The sequence below is a fragment of the Xiphias gladius genome, chromosome 1 (genome assembly GCF_016859285.1).
Source record: "Xiphias gladius isolate SHS-SW01 ecotype Sanya breed wild chromosome 1, ASM1685928v1, whole genome shotgun sequence".
Lineage (NCBI taxonomy): Eukaryota > Metazoa > Chordata > Actinopteri > Istiophoriformes > Xiphiidae > Xiphias > Xiphias gladius.
Window position 1 is genome coordinate 20,791,804 of NC_053400.1, and position 22,712 is coordinate 20,814,515.

Below are 22,712 nucleotides of genomic sequence, written 5' to 3' on the forward strand. Positions count from 1 at the left end.
ACTGAGCAACTGAACACATAGCTTCTATTGTACAATACATGATGTAATTCACTCAAGTTTTAAAAAATGCTTGAGGCAACTTTGAAATAAATTCCCACCATTTATTTAAAATTCAAATTAAATTCAATTAATTGAAAACCTGTTTTTAGCTTATTTATGATAAATTCCATTTGCACTTTGTTTCCAGTTCTAGACTAATATCCTACATCAGTGTGTGTTTTCCTGCCCATATTTGGAATATTTTCAGAGCCTGCATTCCTTGTGTTAGGAAATGCAACTCAAGTTGTGTGAAAACAGTGTGTATATTGCTGTTTAATTGGTCAGCACCATTGCTCATCCTAGGCCTAGTGCACATGCTGCCAGGGTGTGTGTTTCTCAACAGGGAAGAATAAGCCCGTTCTCAAATCATATGAAACACAGACGATCTGGTTCTTCAAGGCTCAGCAGCCTGTGATATGACCTCTTCTAACCAAATCACTGGTGGCTGCCTTTGCTCATACTATATTCAAAGCCAAAAGCAGAGAGACAATGAATGAAATAATGTACTTTTCTGTATATTTCTTTTCTTCATCTATGTTTGTGTTGATGTACGGTGCAGACACTTGTTTTAAGTGCTGATATATTTATGTTGATGTTCGATCCGAAAACCCACTAAATGGCTAAGCCTGTGACCTCATCAGCTGTACTGATGCTACCCTGCAACAAGCTCTTACACCTCGTACACTGTATATTAGCTGTTCCAAAACCCATACCTCTTCCCGTTGATGGTTTGAAAAGTGAAACCAAACCTCTTAAAAAGTAAACATGGACATGTGGGCGAAATGGCCAAAAATATTATCACAATTTTTTTTTCATATTGATTGATATTTATAATTATTGATTTATATATTTAATACTGTTAATGAGGAAGGAAATGCATTCAACATGTTTGTTAGACCTCAAAGATACACACAGTGGGTTTTCGTGAGTAACCCTGAATGTAATCAGAACAGAAAACATCACCTTTTAATTTGAAGTTCAAGGTCTATATTCAGTTTAGGGTTGAGCTCTAAATATATCAAATAAAGTTTTTTTTAATCAATAACTGGATACTACCTGCAACCAACACAGTATAACATTTATACCTCAGCATGCTCAAAGATCAACATGTTCTGCTATTCCACTCTGGTACTGGCAGTTGTATTTACTTTTATGTCCCACATAATAATAAAAAATAAAAATAAATAAACTAGAAAAAAATGTGAATTATGAAGTGACAATCAGCTACAGGTCTGATTCCAGTAGACCCAGTAATGACTGAAAAGGCAGACAGGAGCAACTATTGCTGGAGTTTGAACTAACATTACTGTAAGAGGCTTGTTTGTGAATTTGGCTGCTACTGCTAGTGCTATCATTCTGGGACTTTGACTTTGACACTCTGTATACTTGGTGGGACGGAACCCTTTCAAATGGCGGAAAAGGTTTGTTTGGCTTCCCTTCTACAACGGCGCAGCTCGCCTGCATATTTTACAACGAGCAGTGCTGTGCTGTTTATTCAATTTTAGAAATCAGAACCATTTCCACATCACAGATGTTTTCTGACCTCACTTCACCATAATTTCCTTGTCTTGGAAATTATGTCCTGACTCTCCTCATGGTCGCTCAGTTTTAAGTTTCCAAAAATGTGTGTTTGTGTTGTTATCCCCCCCCTTGTTTTGTGTCAGCTACATAAGCCTATTGCTGTAGCCAAGTAGAGTTATCATGCAGATGATGGTTGACCCAAATGCAGAAACGTTACATTTGCAGAACATATACATTTATCTGCAGATTTACTCATCAGTTAATCATAGTCATTGTGGGAAGTTTTTTCAGGATAATTATCGAGATAGTTTTTTGCTAAGCCCTACAAACATGCCTTTGCCAGTGTTTGGAGTTAATTTACCCTTGTCCGAATGCGACTCACTTCCTTCTCGAGCCAACGACAATACAAAAAGGAAATAACAGAAGAGGGAACTGAAGGACCCCTGGGCAGGAGGACATGAGGTTGAAGAACCTGTTAAACAGACTGTGTACTGTGCCTGACTCTTTTACATAAAACTTTTCCTTTGCATTTTAACGCACCATGGTGGTAGAACTGAGCACCTCCATGGACTTGGCCTTCTGGAAGAAACAACACCCAAATGTTGCGGTACAATAACCCATGTAGTCGGACTTTATAAATAAATATCTTGGAGGTCAAACCACCTGCATCAAATCTTAAACATAGGAAGAAGAGGAGAAGAAACATAAGAGAAGAAGGCCCCTTGACTTTCACTCACTAATGACCTAAACATCACCACCCCACCGGCAGACTACTGGGGATGCACAATAGTAATGAACACAAAGAATACCGAAATTGATTATGTGAACTCTTTGCTGGCACTAATACACATAGTATAAATCCCTCAAAGGGGATCCCACCCATGCGTAGCAACAGAAAGTTATTGATTATTTACGGTCTACTGTTTATTAGAGAAACAGAAAGTAATCAATTGTAACCTGTAACATTGCCTATAGCCTGGGGAGGTCTGTACATGTTTGTGTATCACGTTTGACACCTGTAGCTTGCAGATCACTGCTACAACTGGACCAAACTGTAGCTCAACCCAAACCTAAGAGGGTCAATGACTGACGTGCTGGAACATTATGTACTTCAAATAAGCTGTGCTATGGGCTCACCTGTGTCTCTTGTCTTAGCTAGTTATAAATGGAGGAGGTGGAGAGAGAGGCTCCATGCCACTGGTTTAAATATGTGGATAACATGAATGATATTCAAACCTGTGAGATGGTTGCTTTGTCTTAACACATTAGCTCTTGGGAAGATAACATGCGTTTAACAGAGGGGAGATGTATAGCAGCAAATTTGACATTCCTAGACTGTGCGGTCTCCCTGAAAGAAGAGGAGGGAGCCTTGAAATTGAGGTATACAGAAAACCCACACACACACAGACCAGCACTTCCTCTTTGATTATCACCATCCACTTGAGCATAAATTGGGTGTAATTTGAACTTTGCACCAGCGAGTAGAGAGAATATCAAACGTTGAAGCTAAAACCAGGGAACAGAAGCACACACAACAGGCTTTGACAAAGTGCTATTACTCTGACTGGACCTTTGCTAAATCTCAAACTGTCAGCAAAAAATAACAGACCGAAACAGAAACCTAAATGTGACACAAAATGGAACCACATTGTCATTCAATTTATGGCTTGTGTCACTGAAAAGCACTAGAGGACACTGGCATTTTTCAAAACACACTGTGGCAACACTTTATTCACTCCAAAGATGGCTAACAGGTAGTGTTAGAGAAACTCATGAACAATAGAAAAAAAGCTAAATCTCTTATTTTTCTTCCTATTTTCCGTTGGCAAATAACAAACCTCCAGATCACAGCCAACATCTTGTAAGGAGAAGGACAGACATGGCCTGGCTGACCAAATCATTATTTTATGGTTGCGACATGGTCTTACAGATTCAGCATAAATACAGGGTAATGACAACAGCTGTGTGATCAGCTACACTGACTTCACATCAAGCTGCTGCGCTGCGGTGATACAATAATTAATTTTGATTTCAAATTTTTTGGATTTATACACTCAGGAGACCATTTTGGAAAAGCCCAGTTTTTAGGGGATAAAAACGCTGTTGTAGTCTGGATGAGGGGCTGAAACAGAGAAAAATATCTGATTACACATTTAACTGACTTTAAAAAACTGTCACCTCTCATGTCTGATCTAGGTGGATGGTATAGAGTGCCTGTGTTTTGGCAGAGCCCAACATGCAATCACTGTATTTTTATATGAGTAAAATGAAGTAAAAGATAGACGTGAAGCGACACCTCACGTTGTGGTTACGTACGTATGTGAGTAAAAAGTGAGTCTGTTTAGACAGCTGGATTAATGAAAATTGGGGCATAACTGTTCTCTCAGATGCACATAAGACGGATGATCCTACAAACGTGGCTCAAACGTCTCCAATGACACCTCCTATAATGTCTCGTTCTGTGTAGATATGCTGTAAGCTGGTCTAATTTATGATATAGACTATGTAATTTAAATAGGAGAAAATGGATGAATTAGTTGATTAATGTTTGATTAATGTTTACAGCACATAGAAAATGTACCCTCTTAATAACCCCAATATGGTCATTTGTTGTGCAGGAGGAAAGTCTCTAATCTTGCGGCTGAAGTTTGCCTTGGTAGGGGTAAATATTGTGTACTATGTGGAACACTGTTTGCAACCCAATCTCATAATAGCTAGTGTCGTCTGTTAAATTTGACATTGAATTTCAGTTATTTTAAGAGACATTCATTTTCAAAATCTGATTCCTGCTGCATGCTGCTATCCACCGCCATCCCTTGCCTTCCCAATGTTAATGTCATTCAATGTTGGTATACTTCATCAGAATAGATCCTGTGGTTGCGTGGAACACAAGCTCATGGTTTATGCTTCTTTTCTAACTACAGGGTTTATACAGGGCTAACCCTTTACCCTGATACCCACCGAGGGCGGCAGGCAACATATGCTTCTGTGTGGTTCTGAGACATGCATTACAGCGCACAGTTTCCATTGCAGTAAAAATTATTTTTTTTAAATTATTTGTGTCTCGCTCTGGACTGAAAGCAAGAGACCTATGCTAACGCCAAGTCAGTCTTGATCTGATTGTCTTTTTGAATTTTTTTAAGAGAAATTATGATCTTTTTTGTGAGTCATTCAGTAATTAATCCTTGAAAATTTAGAGTACTATATGTATGTACTTTAAGTATAACTGCGACAGTAGTCCAATGACAACAGAATTTTGGCCCGAACTTAGTCTGTTTTGCAGAGGTGAAACTGTAGCTAACAACTTCCATTTCCAATCCACAACTCACTTTTTGCATGTTCACTCATAACCATACCTATATATGAGGCCTAGGATGGGAGAATGAGTCACAAGAAACCAGATGACAACTGTTCCAGTGAGCCAGCATTATATTTCAAACCACACACCATTACATCCTTAGCTGTAGAAGTCACATTGAGAACACGGGCTCTGGAAAAATTGCATTACAATTTAGTGGACTAGTTGAAAGCTTTTAAAACCAGAGTCCTAATATTAAACAGATGGCAAAGTTTGATTTTGTTGCAGTGATTCCAGAAGCGAACATGTGTCTCAACAAGGTGCCAAATTTCTGACAACTTAGATATTCAGGCTTCCAACACCATTTATCCCCTGAATTAACAACATAAATGGACTGCAGTAATTCATTCAAGCCTTTTTTCAGAGCAAAGTAACTTTTAAAAAAGCGAGTAAGATGATTTCTTCAGACAAGGGCTTTTACATCTTTTAAGCACAAAACCACAGCAGAGTTCACTGCCAAATCCTCAAATGAAATACATTGTATTTAATTGCAAAACCAATAAACTGATAAATTAATACTTTTCAATATGATCTCAATTCCCTCTTTCTCTTTTCATGCCTATTGCACATTATACAGTATGTGAGAATGCCTACAGCTTAAATAAATGTGAAACTTTACTATGATGTTCATTATTAAGATATTTTCCAGGCCCATTCAATTGGCACAGCATGTCCTTCTCTTCTTTTTTTCACCTCCTCTTCCTTTTTCCTCTCATCCATCTTCTGATTTTGTAGTGCTTTACTTTGTGCTATCTATCACTGTAAACATATAATAGAATCCAGAATCTTCTGTGACTACTTCTTAAACCTTTCTTTAGATGTATCTATTCTTTGCATAACATCCATGAATATTCACATTTTACTATAAATATTTAATCTATGTTTCTCTGTGTTGAAGATCAACTGAATGCAATGGTCGAAATGCTTTATTTTTAATGTAATAATTACGAGCTGGATGTTGGAATGAATTGTGTGTTTCAGCGCACATGTATTTGAATTAATTGTGATTGCACATGGAGCATTAGGGTTGAGGGTTCTGGACATTCCTGTGATCTTTCCCAGTATTTAAGACTTGCCGGCCAGTACTGAGGCAGGGATCCATAATGAGACATATTAGAATTACAGTAGTTATTTAAAAGGCAGGGCAAATCAAAAGGCTCTGCCACCTCTGGGTGGAGGGTAATTGAGCTAGTATTCTATAGCTCAGTGGGACTGGGAGACAAAACCATGCTAATCATGCCACTATAATTGACACTAAGACTACTTTGTGTTCCGCTGGTCATGCCATGGGCGTCACTGAAACCTTAACAATAGCATTATTCACAACTCCTCTTGAGTCTGGTTCAGCGCATGTTGACTATGCCATCTAATTGGATGAGAATAATAAAGATCATGGTTTGGGTTCTAAGACTTAAACTCTGATCAGCTGTTTGGAGAGTGAGCTTTTTTAAGCTAATTTATTAATCCATTTTACAGAATATATTTTCACATAATGTCTTATCTTAGATGTTCTGCTGACTATTACATGTGAAGGAGTTTTGTCCCATTCCCAACAGTGGCATTTCCCAAGGTTTACATGCACATCTTTAAATTGTTTGTATGTGCCAAGTACTAATACCCTACACTGAAAAATATGAAAAAATGTCTGCGCACTGCTTGTTTGTTCCCAATTCCTGTATTATATGTAGACCTTTTTGAGTGAATCATGAGTGTATTGTACTGTATGACTAAAACTGCATTCACATAAAAATCTTTGGTATTTCAGACTTCCTTGTGGCATAGCTCAAGTTTTGAAAGCTTAGGTTATAGCTCATGAAGTCATTCTAAATGGGAAAAAAATTTTTTTTTTCAAAAGACATCTTGGGCGAACACTCCATTAGGTTGCATAAAGATTGCATGCCCTCCGTGTAGTGGCAATTCTTCCTCTCGCTGTGACGAGTAGGCGGAGATATCTTACGCATCGCAATGGAGTTTGTGTCAGTTTCAAAAATAAATTTTTCTTTTTACAGCCATTCTTTTTTATAATTATTATTTAAGGGAAAAATGTTTTGGGCTAGTGTTTGTCATGTGATCCTGCAATACAGTCTGTGGCCACTATACCAACATCAAGTCACAGCCCAGCACTGTGTCTCGGGGCTGATTAATAGTCCTACCATATCAAAACTGAATTAATTATTTTACATCATTCATTAGTTTTCAAGCCTCCATGCAGATAAAGTCACATCAACCTTAACAAAGTATATGCTATGGAGATAAATGTGCAACACATTTGGGGTTCCTACGCTGCCACCTAGGTCAGCCTGTAGGTTAACATATTGTTACTTACTTTCATTATTAGGCACCTACTGTATTTTGGCAGATCATTGGCAACATCTGTGTTTGGGAAGTAATTCAGAACCTCCTCTTGTCTATAACAAAAGCTAGCAAAGATAGCAGACATAGATACAGTTTTGTATACCATGCACAAAACCTGATCATGCCAACTTCAGTGTGCTAATGAATGGATATGTGCCAATGTAACAGTCATCAGTGTGAACATCTCCTTTGATGCCTCATCGAGCAGAAAGCTCTTAAACAAAATGTTTGAAGTGTCTGCCTGTGTAATAATGATTTATAATTCTCTTGAACTAATGCAAAATTTGCTGGTAAAATTTTTTTGAAATAAAAATAAATTGTGCCCGGAGGGTCAGGCCAAGATTCAAAAGAAGATCACCCAAGAGCAGCAAATGATTTAATAAGCCACCAGCTCCACTAGGGCATGGAGAGGAGCAGAATGGAGAAATTCAAAGTGTGTCTAATTAACATCAGTTTATTACTATGTCAATCTTTTCGGCTAGGGCATGAATGAGGGGAGGATTTAGAAATGTAGAACTGCTTTGCTTGAATATATGGGCTAACCCTTAACTCCTTAGGTTAATATAAAAGCCTTCACCCAACCTTCACACAGAGAAATATCCTTTTGCATGTTTCTATCTTGTCATAGCCAGACAAAATATGAATGTCATCATAGCTAACCTTTTTTTTTTTAAACTTTGTTTAAAAAAATAATTAAAAATAGAAAACAACTTCCAAGATTTTTCCATCACCATTATTCCTCAAGGAATGAGTAAATGAATATTTAATATCACTTGCATCTATATGATTGCATAGTAATTATCAGAAGCCAAATGCTTGACAAGCTTGGTGTAATATAATTTGTAATATGTTAAATTTGCAGGGGAGACAATGTTGAATTCCTCAGACACCATGTTTTAATCTTATGTTGGTTTTTCATCACCACCACCGTGTCTACCGAGGCCGGAAATGTCCCCAACAGAAGGGATTAAATCCTAAAGAATCACAAGTAAAATCATTGAGCAACAGGAGCAATTAACAGGTCTCTTCTAACCTAGTTACAGAAAACAGAATAGTTTCTAGTTCACTGTATTATTTATCTCTCTCTGTCCTCTTAAGGTTCAAAGTGTCCACAAACTCGTCTGAAACAGTGGATATATGGATTAAAAAATGTAACAGAGTCAATAAAATTTACACCTTTTAGACTGAACAATTTACAGTGGTTTGATCTTATTTATATTTTGTTCAGTTCAATAAATACATAGGCCAGTGAACTTTATTGGTGGCTTTATTAAACACTGTGTTGGATTCATGAAACACTTTTGAACAAACAAATAGTAAAAAAAAAACACTTTCTGGTGCACGCAGAAAATATTTACAGACGTACCTAGAGTTTTTATTATACAATGACCAAATGTGAGTTTTTTTCCACATCACAAGACTTGTCAGCAGATCTTTCCCTGGAGATCCTGTGTCATTCCCTTGTCTTTGACCTCTTTTCAGTGAGCACATGCCTAAATTGTGACTGTGCTTTCATAAAAGCTTAAATTACAGATTCTCATTTTAACATTCGGGTAGATCCAGTTTTATTTTTCCAGTAGACTGCTGGATTGTCTTGGCGACTAAATTACCCTTTTTAATTGAGGCGTAGTGGCAGCATAGCCATGGTGGTGTGAAGGATAGGAGTCTTGCATCAGCTTATGGTCTGGACATTAAGTCATTTGTAGAGTCAGCCACATGTTTCATAACATACTTGGGTATTGTAGAAAATTCATCCATGAAATCATAATTGAGGTCACACTGAGATGCAAGAAGCTGCATTTAGAGCTTGACTGACGATCAACAACAGCAACAATGTGGAAACGCCAATAGGCATGTGCAAAGACTGGGTCCTTCTGCTACCTGACACTGTTGGAGTCGAGTATTAATATATTAATCATTATCCGTTACTCATTTTAAAAGTGATTGCTTTACTTATTACTTGCTGAGAGAAAATCTATGACACAATTGTTCATAATATCTTTTTGTTAAACCCCCATTGTTGCATTAACTCAAACCCTCAAATATAATGATATGATGTTTACGTCTGTGTGAATTTTTTTAAAGATGAACATGGATCATTGATATTCCGTTATTCGGTAAAATCGTGATGATCATTTGACATCATTTCTCATTGGGGCTAATTTACAGTAAACTGGATAATGACTAATTGCAAAGAAAGTTCATGATCATTTTTCTTTTAGCTATTTGATAATAAAAGTAAAAAGATATGGTTAGACTGATCATGGAAAAAAAATCAGATTATTGCTTTACTTGACTGGAAAACATATAATATTTGTAACAAATAACTGAGCGGGAATGACCCATTGGCTCTTTCAGTACATGATCCATATGTCCAGCTAAGCTGATTCACTGTCATACCTCAGAGAACGCCTTGAGTGAGAACATAGACACTAAATCACCCCCCTACCCCACAACCCATTATTCAAAACTAATACAGTTTCATTAAAATAACCCAGATGAATGATTTAATGTTGCACTTTTGAATTGTAAAGTGGTATACATTATTATGATGTTTGTTTCTTCTAACCCCCCCGCCATCTCATATTTACTGCTTGAGAGTCCCCTGGCACCGTTTCCTCAGAGAACACTCATGTTTACAACAAAGGGCCCCCCTCTCCATTTACTTAAAAATATTCCTGCACCAATAGGGAGGCAGGAACGAAGTGGCTGCATCCATAAGGTAGCAGGCTTTAATCCCCAACAGAAAAGTCCCCATCCCCAAGTGCTTCTTCCTCTATGCTGCTATGTTAAATTCATGGTCCAGCAATATGCACTGGCCAGTATACATTGACATACTGTATTAGCACTCACTCTTGGTGGGTGTGCTACTCTCCTGAATGTGGTAATGATTTAACAGGAGGGCTCATTTAAAAGCACCATGTCCAGGAAACCCCACGACAGTACTTCTGAACACAGGTATTATATTTAATTCAAGCGAATATCATGATTAAACAAGAATCACACACCTTCATGGATACGCACAGACACAATAAGTAAGCCGACAGAGAAATTCTGTGGATGTATTGTATATTGTATATATGTCAGTGTGGTCTAACTGTGAGCAAGGAACTATTGCAAGCTGTTTAAATTGGTGCCAGTAACATTTTCTGAATTTTGCATGACTTGTCTTTTATGTAGATATTAATCTCTAAAGGAATTCACGATCTTTCCTTTGAAATAAAAAAAAACCCCCACACACATACATACACAAAACCCTAATTTGTATGAACAATTTTTTTTGTTAAGGTTTTTGCCAAAATAATTCTAAACGTTTTGTTCCTCATCTCTAATACTCTAACATATGCAGAACCTCTGTGCACATGGAAAAGATGCTTCTGTATGGCTTGTGCGACTTGACCTCAGTTTGCTACTGTTTGTGCTGCATGAGATGTACTTTTGACTTCTCGTCACTTTTCTTCATGTCTATTTTAAAATGACCAAAACCAAGTTATCGTAACAAATAGAAAAAATTGAAAAAAATTTGAGATGATTGCATTTTAACTTTTTCAACCAGAATATAATAATGTAAGCAAACATCTACATAGTGAAATATTCCTTTTAACATTATAAGTGCACTTGGAGTCTCCCAACTAGAAATCCATAGATCATATTAAAAGACAGCTGCAATGTTATTGCCATAAAAAGCTACACAAATCATATTCATTGAATAACACAAATTACAGATGGAGCTCAAAACCTCTGAAAATGTGATGATGAATCCCTTTTTTAACTCCTGAGTGATAATTCACCAGACTACACTGGCAAAGTATTGGGCTTGTGAAAAATGCATGAATTACTAATTAATGAGGCATTCTCGCAACATTTACATATTCATAAAGGTGTGTAATTCACATATGCATGAGAGAGTTGAGTGATAGCTTTGAGAGAATAACACATATTCCAAGAATGAAACCTTTTATTTTGTTAAATTCTTGAAAAAGCTGAGGGAGCTGAGATGCTTTTAAAAACATTACGCATTTATTCTTCTCCACAGAAATGCAGTCAAATGCTTTGGGAGAAAAATGCACTGAGGAGATGCAATGATGTGAAACAGTATGCAAAATTACATTTTCTGAAATATTGTCCCATGTGGATTTTCAAAAGTTCATTTAGCAACCCAGTGTTCCAAACAACTATGCTCAGAAAATCTGATTGATTTACATAGATAAAAATATATTTTCATTATCATCTCAGTTCAACAAGAAGATATGCAATACACTCTAGACAAAATACTACCTAATGTCCATGTTTATAAAAAGATTTATAAAAAATAAATAAAAAATAATCTGATGCTGAAATTTTACAGAGGTCACATATTAAATTTTAAATCTGAGTGTAAGATGTAGACATTACTTTCAGCTTTTGTGTTCTCTTTGTTAACACATTGTCACGTCCTCTCTTGTAACCTTTGTTTGTTTTCTAAATTGTAATCTGAAATCCTTCTGATGCTTAAAATAATAATTGAATTACTGGGATTTGTCATAATTATTTACTTGTTTCAAGAAGGTTTAAAATCAACCAATAGCTGTGCCATGATGTCAGCCTTTTGGAGACCAACCATTTCAGTGAGGCAGGTCCAAGATGGTTTGGCTCGAGTCAAGGCCTGTCCCTCTTCTGAAAGCGCCTCTCCATTGTTTCAACCTTGTCTCAAGGGCTTTGTGAAAGCTGTCCCAAATATGGGTCAAAAAAGCACAAATAACATTCAGATGGTTTCTAGGCTTTCCTCACAGCTATGCACCAAAGAATGACAAGTCCAACAAAACCATGTCGAGTTTTTCACCCTGTGCCATTGTCTTTCCACATTAACTCCAAGCTGGGCCTTTTCAACCAGGCCAGAGTTGTGTCAGCCCTACTCGGACACAGCCCAGCTCTAGCAGCAGGCTTGGCCTGTTCAAAATACCATGCAGAGTTTGATTCACTCCTTTATTCCATTACAACAAAATGGCACTTGGATGCATTGTACAAAATGTCTAATGAGAGAGAACACAAAGTAACAAGTAAGAATGGTGTCTGTGTCCAAGTGGACACATTGAATTCAAAGTAAAATCTTTTGTGCTCCAGGTTATTGTTTTAGCCAAGAACAAGAAGTAAGAAAGTTATATTTCCCAAGGCCACAAATGTCTAGGTCAAAAAGACTAGACAGTCAACCTCTTAATTTTAATTGAAAAAAGAATATGTGAAAAGGCAAAGGACAATGATACTTTAGATACTATAACCAGAAAATCAAGATTGAAAAACACCTTAAATGTAAGGAATAAAAATATTCACTAAATATTAATGGAAAATTAACTATTCTAGACACAGAAAAAAAGATAGATGAAGTTCACTGAAAATGCAGTGAAGCTAACAACAAGAATGGCATTTCAGTATGCTTAAGTTTGAGTTTAACCTTGCAGGACTTTTGGAAGGCACTTCTGAGCATCAGGCGCAGCGTTTTGGCAGCTGCACAGGGAGCCTGGTGGGTCAGCCCTTCTCCGGGAGCTGCTACTCCACACTAATCTATTTTAAACCATCTGTGAAATTAGCAAGATTTCCTAAGTCCTTCACCTCCAAGGATTAAAACATCGCTAAGGGTCTGAGCTGTTCTTACATACTGTTCTTGTATACATGTTTGATGACTCTTGAGAGCTATCCCAACTTCTTTTCTTTCACCTTCGCTGGAAATAGATAGAAATAAGATGAAAGTTACATGCATGTAAAGAATATTAGACATCTGGTTGAGAGTGTTTCTGCAAGCATGGAAACAGATATGGATACAAATTTTATTTAACATAATTTCAACTGGAGGCTGAAAATCTGAAAAGACAGCATGGACAGGTGTTACATGTTCCTACATCCAGTAACATCAGGGAGACCAATCTCAGCTGCTTTTAAGAGCCGTACCTAGGCACTGCAGTGCCTCTGCCAAAGCCAGTACAATGAAGTCATGAGTCAACTCTAATGAGAAAATCAGATAAATTGCAGCTGTTCTTGAGGAAATGGTGTTGTCTGACAGATTCACTGGGTGCAATGGCTGTAGCATTGAGCAGATCCAAATTAGTTAAATATTGTTCCAGGCGCCCCTCACTACTCCCCTTAACTCTGGTGTTTAGTCATCAGAGTTGTGAAATAGCAGCCCTGCCGCTACACGACAGCATTGCTGTATTAATTATTATCTGCTGTTCAAACATACACATCTTTGTATAACAGTAACAGTTCAAACAAACAGGCCACTTACAAACAGCAGTTGTACTCCCCATAGCTCACCAGCACCCCCAAACCGACCTCTTATTTGGTTCACACAGAAATCTGTGGATACAATGCAATGCAAAAACAGGTCAAAGATTTAAAAAATGTCTCACATTCACGATGAAAATATCACCAAGTCAGCAGTGTTGTAATATTGCGCACTCACTCGCACAATAATGCAAAGACAAATACACAAAGCACAGAGCTTTTCTCCATGCCATTAGTTATCATGCAGGCTTGGAAAATTACTATAAGATTTATTGTGCAGAGGTGTATGTCTTGTTTTCCATCTACTGCTGGAGAGCGCTTACACAGACATCTATTGCAGACTCTGCAGTTTAACTGTGGCTTTCATATGCTCTTTGGAAGGCAGCTAACAGTACAATGATAAAAGAAAAAGTGGTTGATTAAAACAACAAATTAAACAGTTTCCCCAAATGGGCAAAAAGATTTCAGTTCCAGAGACTCTTTTCTTTTGAGTAGATAAGTACAACTAACACAGACCTAGAAGAACTGTAAATCAATAAAGTGTATGCTGACTTGTTATAACACTGTCTCAGAATTTATTTGAAATGTTTTACCCCTTGCATCAAGGAAGACATTATTTAAAAAGGAAGCAGGGTGTAGAACTCATAATAATTATGAAGATAATGAGCAATAGATGGCAGAGATCCAGAGAAGACTGATGGACATAGTCTGGGCTTACAACTCTCAAGATGACCTCTACACGCACGCACGCACGCACATACACACACACACCTGTTTCAATAAGCTAACATACCAAGCCCTCACCCCTAAATGTCTGCTCTCAGGAGGTCAAGGATCCTTAGGACGTGTGCTGTGCAGATCGTTCTTGAACCCAAACCTCTGTGATCAGCCGGTGAGTAAATGCCCCTTTTAAGTTGAGTCTGCCAAACTGCATGTTGTGTCATACCTGAAGGCAATATCAATGTGATTTCCACATTACATTTTCCAAGTTGGCTAAAAACCTTTGATGCTGTGCCACCCTACAAATGACACACATGCACAAACAAGCTTCTTATTTGCTTGTTTGTGCACGTGTGTCATATGTATCCATCTGTGATGCATTGTATCATGCTCACACCGGACTCACGCTGGACAAATGCTCAAAAAGTTTAATTTTATGTTAAAGTCTTCATAATGTTTTAAAGTTTCCCGATTATGTGACAACTGTACATGGCATGTACCATTACAATATCGAACAACTGAACAATGACTTTTTCTTTGAAGAATGGATTTTTTGTTGGGAGCGATCAGGTGAAACCAGTGAGCATCCCAACATTCAGCCTATTGGCCACCTTTAACACGTCAACAATAATCAGTAAAAGTTGGATTATACTATATATTTTATTATTGCTGTACACTACACCGTGTTAGGTTACATGGATACCTAGTTTCCAATCAGCGTCTACTTGCTCATGTCTGTTTATCTTTGAAGAAGGGTTCAAGCCCATATTTCATCATATTTCATCTTTTTGCCAGTATCTGAAGCAGAAAGCTCCTTTAATTTGTTTTCAATCCAGCACCATTTTTGTCTGACGCCCATTAAGTACTGAAGTTGAGTCCTCTGCCTATCATAGGCTGAAATAGTGAGACGAAATCTAATGTCAGTCAAAATCTACCTGTAGTTCTTTTGACATCCATTGACAACAGAAATGACCAGTGAATGGAGACAGAACATTGGTAAAGTGGTGGATGTGGTCCAAAACCATACACAGACAGTGAATGCGCACATGGTTCGGTTTATACATACATATGTGTCCTCATACACAGATGTGTTTACATGTTTGTTGGTACATACGGTCTACAAGGTAATACATTTTTGGCTACACATGGATATGGGCAAATGAACAAATTAAGTCACATTGACCCACCTAGATCCTCATGGTCACATGGATGCAGACAGTATAAATGGGCTTTACGTTGTTGACACGCCTTTTTGAAATAAAGTTCAAAATATGTGAAGCTTCCCATTAAGTCGTGTCGTACAGAAATAAAACTTATTGATCTGACATGTTAAGTTTTGTTTCACAAATTTTAAAGTAAAATATTTATCATGCATCAGTGCTGGGAAATGTAGAACAACAGCCCTTGGACACATGGCACAAAAAGTCTCATCCAGGTTGTCTCCATCTGGCCACAACGACATCTTAAACAGGTCAAAGAGAATTTTTGATAAAAGCAACAACTTTCAATTCAGACTCAGATTAAATTCGGTCTGTATAGCCTTCCAGCAAAATTTGCAAAATGGTATTTGGATATTATGGTACAATATAGAAAATGCAAAACCCTAAAAATGCCTATTTTGATCATCATGCACAATAAGTATCTTCATCACATGCAAATTTGTAAAGCCTTTTGCACATTAACATTGGTCTCAAACTTTTTGTTTGCTTATAGACAATTACAGACATTTATAATTATAGGCATTACTGACCTGTAAATATATCAAAAACCCACTGCAATATATATAATTACAAACAAGTTTTTAATAATAATGTAAAAGTACTACATCTGTAACTAATAGTAATTTATTGACACTACGTTGACAAATAAAGGAGACAGTAAAGATGTAAAATATTAGGCAATAAGCTTTTAGGTGCCTTTGTGAGCAAAGTCTCTTAATTATTTTTGCCTTCTTGAAGTTTCTTTACAAGTAAATGAATTAGTAGTAAGTATGAACACAATGAAGCGCTTCATATCTTATGTTCATTACATGTTTTCTGAGCTTTATTTTCTATGAACTTGATGTGAAGTCAGCGGCAATATTTAGGAATAATGAGCATCAACAAAAATAAATTATCAAGTGGTAAAATGAGTTTGGTTTAAACAGTGAGAGTCATTTTGTCTTTAGGAGAAAGCTTCGAGAGACGGAAAGTATAACAGGCTTTAAAATATTCTCATGAGAGTTTTAGGACTTTAACACTTTGTCTTCATTGTGCATTACGATGCATGTGATGGGTAAACATCTCAAAATAGACTAAAATAAGTCAGTATAATTTGATTTATACTTTTCCAACCCCTCAGTTTTCCTACACTGCATGCAAACACCTAAACAGGTAGAAGTGATATGATGAATGCCTCCGCAATAAAAATAATTACTCAAATCTTAAAACAAAACGTCTCTTTAATTTGTAAGTGTCAACAGCAGTACAAAAGATGGAGTGATGTGAGAAGCTTTCTGTAACACAATTTCTGTCTCTTTTACAGAAAAGGAGGAAATTCTTGAGGTAAATGAGTTTAAACAGGCAGTAAATCAGCCCACTTTTGCATTGTTACAATGGACCGAGACATACAGAAAATGGTGTTTAAATTATGTTATGCCTGAATTGATACTGTGGGGATAATTTAATCATATACAGTATCCACATTTCTGTGGTGCCTAGATGCCCCCAAATGTGTCACTCATTGGTTTGTTTTTACTTGATATAGTGTATTAATACTACCAAAGCTGAGGAGATTGTTCTCCACACACACCACTGTAAAATTATTCACCTTAAGTTTACCTCACGTCAATACTGCACATGGAAACCAAAGACTTGCTGGTGTACACTTTCAAGCCAAGCAAAACAAAACAAACATAAAAAAATTTAGTAACATTATCATTTTTTTTTCTTTTCGTTTTAGCAATAATACCCCTAGCAAATAATTGATCTTTTGTACTGTATAAAGAAGAATGTGAACACAAATGTGATGGCAACATTTTTTTTTAAGTTGAATTAAAAACTTTACATTGGACTGTACAAGATATTATGATAAACTATTTACATATTCAGACATAAACTTTTTTTTAAAGCAGCAACAGACACTATGTATTTCATTTTCTCTAATAACACCCAAACAATACTTGCCATGGGCCTAGGTACCTGCCAGGAAAAACAAACAAAAAAAAACAAACAAACAAAAAAAAAAAAAAGGTTTCTACGCAGAAAATTGTATCAGGCTGCCAGCAATTTCAAAACAATGGCTCCAGTGATAGAAGAGCCACACACAGTGTTGCTTGAGAGACAACTCTAAAAAGCAAAGTACCAAAGACAACTATAAATGTTGCCCTGAACAACAAATTTTACACTTCTGAACAGCAGCTAGCATGTCAGTCCAGCATGTCAGTGAATTGTGCTGATTAAATTAACACAGAGAACATTCCCACCAAATACATCACAAAGTTCAGACAGAAAAAAATCTAATTACAGTAAGTAATGTTGAAACAGCATACAAGCTTTTGTCTTCAGTTGTTCATTCAAACCATTTGCATGTATAACAAGTGGATTAAGAGAAAACAATTGTGAGGGCTACATTTGCGGATGGCTGGATAGTTATGAACACGTTCGTTAAAAATCAGCAACATACAAAAAGATGGCAAGGAGAGAATTAACTAAAAAAGACGGCACTATGTTGGTGTGTTTTGCCACATTAAAACAAATAAATATTTGCACGCTCCCACCTTTCAAAAAAAAAAAAATCTGAAAACATCACTTGTGTTTGATACAGTCATTCATAAATAGAACACCTTTGTTTATTATAATGTAAATGCAAGCCACGTGCATGCAGATTTTTTAGGATGATATCAGCTCCTCATAAGAAATTTGCCACATAATATGAGTGCTGTAATTAACACAAAACACAAGTGAGGATGTACAGCATACCATTTAGATTGCATCATGATTGGGAAAAAAAGATTGAATAATTCTTTTACATCAAGTGCTTGTTGTTTAAATGAGTACCTTACTTGAAATGACTCCTATGTTAACAAGTCTAATGAGTATAGCTTTTTATCTCGATTGGTTCTTTGAATAGTCCAGGGAAGATTATCAAAACTGCTCTCTTCCAATTAGCAGAAAAATTCAGCATCTACATGAGGTACAGTGACTTGTCAGGTTTTAAAAACATGAAATCATGTACAAAAATAAAACATAAAAAGAAAATAAAATAGAACAGCCAAATACATAACTTATACTTCACTAATGAACAAAAATATATTTCCTATGTTATATTTACAATAAAATCTAAATGAGATGGTGAATTCACTGAAAACCATTTTAGCTCCAATTCATCAAACATGTTTTTTTTTTCTTTTTCTATGATTGTCCATGTTGTTGTTTTACTGACAATTTTAGAGCCAGCAGTGGCTAATAATAAATACAATATGTTGATACTCTACAGTTTCAAATACAATATACAATGCACTGAAGGCTGAAGTCTGGTGTTTCACGGCTAACCAAGCCTGCTGTTGAATTTTCTGCTCACTTTCTTGTGCTGAGTGTCTCTCCTAGGCAGCCCTGAAGCTTAAAGAAAGTGTTCATTCATCATATGTGTCTTTGCATAAATAAACAAAATAAGTAGACAAAAAAAATGACTCAAATCTGGCAACTGTGAGAGCAAACCCACTTGAGTCCAACTGGGGAATTTTTGTTCATTCATGGTGTTTTTCCTCAAACAGCTTCACATTAATCAGAATTGATAAAAATACAATTTATATCCAGTGCTTGTAACACTTATGAAACATCGTCTCCTCGTGAGTTCTTGTTGTCATTTTTTCTTTCTTTTTTTCTTTTTTTTGGTCTTTTTTTGCTATATAACCATAGTCAAGTTTCAGTTCCGTGAAGAGTCCTTTTTAACTACCAGCCAACTAAAGCAATGTGGCGTGGTCATGAAAATATTTACAGTCACATACAAATCAATCTAACCACCAGCAAACAGGAGCAAACAGCTTAAAAATACCAAACAGGTTGACTTGGAGGGAAATCCACTTGGGTTTGTTTGTAGGAGAGCATCCTTAAAATATTTTGTACCTCAAAATGAGAACAATGTAGAAAAGATGTGGTGGAAAAAAAAAAAGGAATTATTAATGAGATGGTTAAAAAAAACCTACAAGACTTAATATAAATGCTTCCAAAAAGTAGAAACAATGCAAGCCAACACTGAATGGGTATTGACAATAAGAGGACAGAAGATAACAGTGCTAAAGAGATATAAAGAGCCATCTGTACCAATTAGTGCTAGGAGAAAAATGCAGTGACCAGCAAGTGGGGATCTTGACCAGTTGAATACAGTGACCAGCCATTCAGATCCTTCAAAAATCTCTTCTCTATTTCTGAAATGGACAGGTTCAAGGGCAACGGAGGGGAATAGCTGGACTCATGCATTAATAATGCTGTATTTCAGATGATACCCAGTCGTCAGTCATTTTAATAATCCCCCACAGCTTGATGTACTTGTTCCATCTGCTCACCAGTGCCTGGTGATTGGGCCAGGGTGGGAGCCCTGTTGAGGCCTTACTTCCAGCACTTTGATGGAAAGCACAATGACTGACACACACCCCATTTTTATTGTTTCCCATCCCTCCCTGGTGTTTTCTCCTTCTCTGTGCCAGATGGCGCCCCCTGGGTGCTGAGGTTGCCACAGGCAGGGGTCAGAGCAGGGCATGGCAGGGAGGGGAGCCACTTAGACCTTCTGCCCTGTAAAGAGGATCTGAGTCCCAACATCAAGGCCTTGACCGCTAGAGGAACTTTATCTAGCTGCAGTCTCCAGAAGGTCACCGCTTGTCAGCGTTTTAGCTGAAATTAGGATAGAGACTTTGTCTTTGTTGTTTCTGAGTCATTGCATGTTGTCTTCTTTAAATGAAAGAGATAAGTGCATTCCAAAAGCTGATAAGATTACTGGAAATAACAAAATAAGGCTCAAAGGTGACAGAAGAGAATTTATGTAAGTGCACTCATGCAAGAATCTGTGTCATCATATGTATATGACTAGGTAATTAAAGAAACATATAATTTTAGCCTTTGCTGTCTGTTTTTGGGAATATCCTCAAAAACTGTCACTTCTTTTAAGACTGCTTCAGTAATCAACTCATTGCATCAACCCGATGACTATGCTCTGCTTTAAGACTTCTTAGTGTCATTTTAAGATTTACAATGTCTAAACAGAATTAAGATTGGAAAAAAAAAAAGTTCTAAGACCTAAGACTTTAAACTTGCCGTCCAAATGGGGCTAAAGCGTTTAACAGAACATACTGTAGCTACACATTGTACAACATCAATTTGAGATTGTAATGCCCCCAAAGCTGCCTTTCACTGCTGTTCCAATCCCACAGATTGGAGGCCTTTGGCCCTTTAGCATTCTGGCCTGATTACAATCACTCTGATTAAGAACTTGGTGAGTCAGACTGGGTTGCAGAGCTGGAAATGAGTGAAGGATGCCACAGTGCTCTGTGTGGACTGGGATGAGCAATTGAAAGAGCTGGCCGGTTTAATTGATGATCACTGCATTGGGCTCCCTGGAGAACAGCTAGCATCACAAGCTACCAAGCAAAGATGTCACATACTGTAACCTCCTGCAGATCCTGCTGCCTCCAAGTTCCTGAGTTACATTTGTTTATTCTGTTAGGGTAAATTAAAGAAAGACTGGATAATGAAGCTGCATTAAGAGATCAAGAGATTGTCTAAGACTCACAAAGCCTCTCTCAAAAAACTTTACAGATTTTAGAAACAACTTGAAATGTTTGGCACTTCTGCACTAAATTTTGTGTAATAACAACCACAACAAAAACATAATATTTAATAATAATAATAATAATAATAATAATGTGTAATTTCCCTCTGTAATAAGTTGAAATCACCCCATATGAATTTGGAGATATTTTGTACTGGTAATATTTTACTCTTGATTTAAAACATTCACAAGCTGTTGGCTGGCACACTATACCTGAGTGAGTATATCATTCCCATCTTGAACAATTATGTAATATATCAAAGTCATCTAATTGAAGAGGAAAACAAGTTAAATTAATGTAAGTATTCAAATCTTATATCAAATATTGATATTTGATATATATGTCAAATGTTAAATTTCAAGTTCTGTCTTTTGTTCTAGGCAGTAACCTAATTGTGTAAATGTCCATGATCTCAATGGAAAACAAAACAAAACAATGAGATAAAAAAAAATCTAAATTACCACAACCAAACTGCTTCACACACTTGAAGAAACACTTAAGACCAAATAGCTTTTGATTCTGATGAAGCCACATCTGCATGCTGGCTCTTAAATTATACATCGTTGTTATTTTTTTAAAACATTTTTAAACCTTTGTGGTGTAGTTTTTGTTTTCTTTTGCTCTTTCCCTCCCTCAGATCAGACCAGCCCTCTGGGTGTCCTCCTGTATGATTGCTGTGTCTGCATTGGCCTCTTCAATTAAAGAGGTCTCAGTTGGCGCTGACTGGCTCTTGTGTGTCATTTTCACTGCTATAGTCTGATTTGGGCTCATCCTCAAAATCCTCATACATGTCCATCTCATCCTCGCCATTGACCGGCTCACTGTTGTTTGCCATGGTATTGGGCTCTAGCTTCATGTTGTAGGTGCTCTGAATAACAGGAATGGATGGCTCAGGACTCGCTGACGCACTCGAGCACTCTGACGTCATCTGAGGTGAGGGTGTGGTGGTCGCCATGGTGATGGCCCCAGGGTAGACCATACTGGCACTGGTAGTGATGGGAATCTGCGGTGGCTGTCTGGATGTAGGAGAAAGAGATAAAATTAAGATTAATCATATATTCATGACTTACGTTTTATACAAACAAACCCTTCAAAAAAATAAAAGAACAGATGGAAAGAATGCCAAAAGTGTTGCTGAAAGGAGAGAGTGCTGCCTAGGGTAGTAGGGTAAAAAACTATAAGGTTTGTTTTTTCTTTTTCTTTTTTTTGGTTGCAGCACTTAAACTGAGATGGTTGGATTAGGGGTATCCCACAGCAGACTGCTAGAAGCCAGCAGCTCTGTAAAAATAATTTGGGAAAAGAGAGGTTCTCCTGACAGCTCCCGTTTTGAGCTGTTCAGAAACACTACCCAGTTTATTGGTGACATAAAACCAATACATGGTTAGTGCTGCTGTTGTCTGCAGTTGCGCTGGATGATTGATACTCCAGCCACTGAAGCTTATGACTGACAAGGGAACACCTGGAGAAGGGTTCTCTAGCTAAACACACACAGTAAATTAAAGTGTTAAGCTTAGACTGCTGCCCTCCAGGCTTCTGTAAGTCTGTACTTATAGCTTATATCCTATAATAATGTCTGCACTTCATGCTCCATTTGCAGACTGCTATTGTCTAAAATTATAAATTCACAGCTATTGAAAAACACTCAGTTTTAATGGG

At 37.0% G+C, this 22,712-nt stretch overlaps 1 protein-coding gene and 1 long non-coding RNA gene across 2 annotated transcripts in view; one reads left to right on the plus strand and one right to left on the minus strand.

Annotated features, from left to right (window-relative positions):
• Positions 1-22,712, plus strand: part of LOC120795860 — a 112,263-nt gene that overhangs the window by 81,772 nt on the left and 7,779 nt on the right. The window contains exon 4 of the long non-coding RNA XR_005708288.1: positions 14,356-14,423. This is a non-coding gene — a long non-coding RNA (uncharacterized LOC120795860). The remainder of the gene's footprint in view (positions 1-14,355; positions 14,424-22,712) is intronic.
• Positions 16,529-22,712, minus strand: part of sox6 (SRY-box transcription factor 6) — a 137,269-nt gene continuing 131,085 nt past the window's right edge. The window contains exon 17 of the mRNA XM_040137349.1: positions 16,529-22,072. Coding sequence (XP_039993283.1) covers positions 21,766-22,072 — 307 coding nt within the window. The 3' untranslated portion in view covers positions 16,529-21,765. The remainder of the gene's footprint in view (positions 22,073-22,712) is intronic.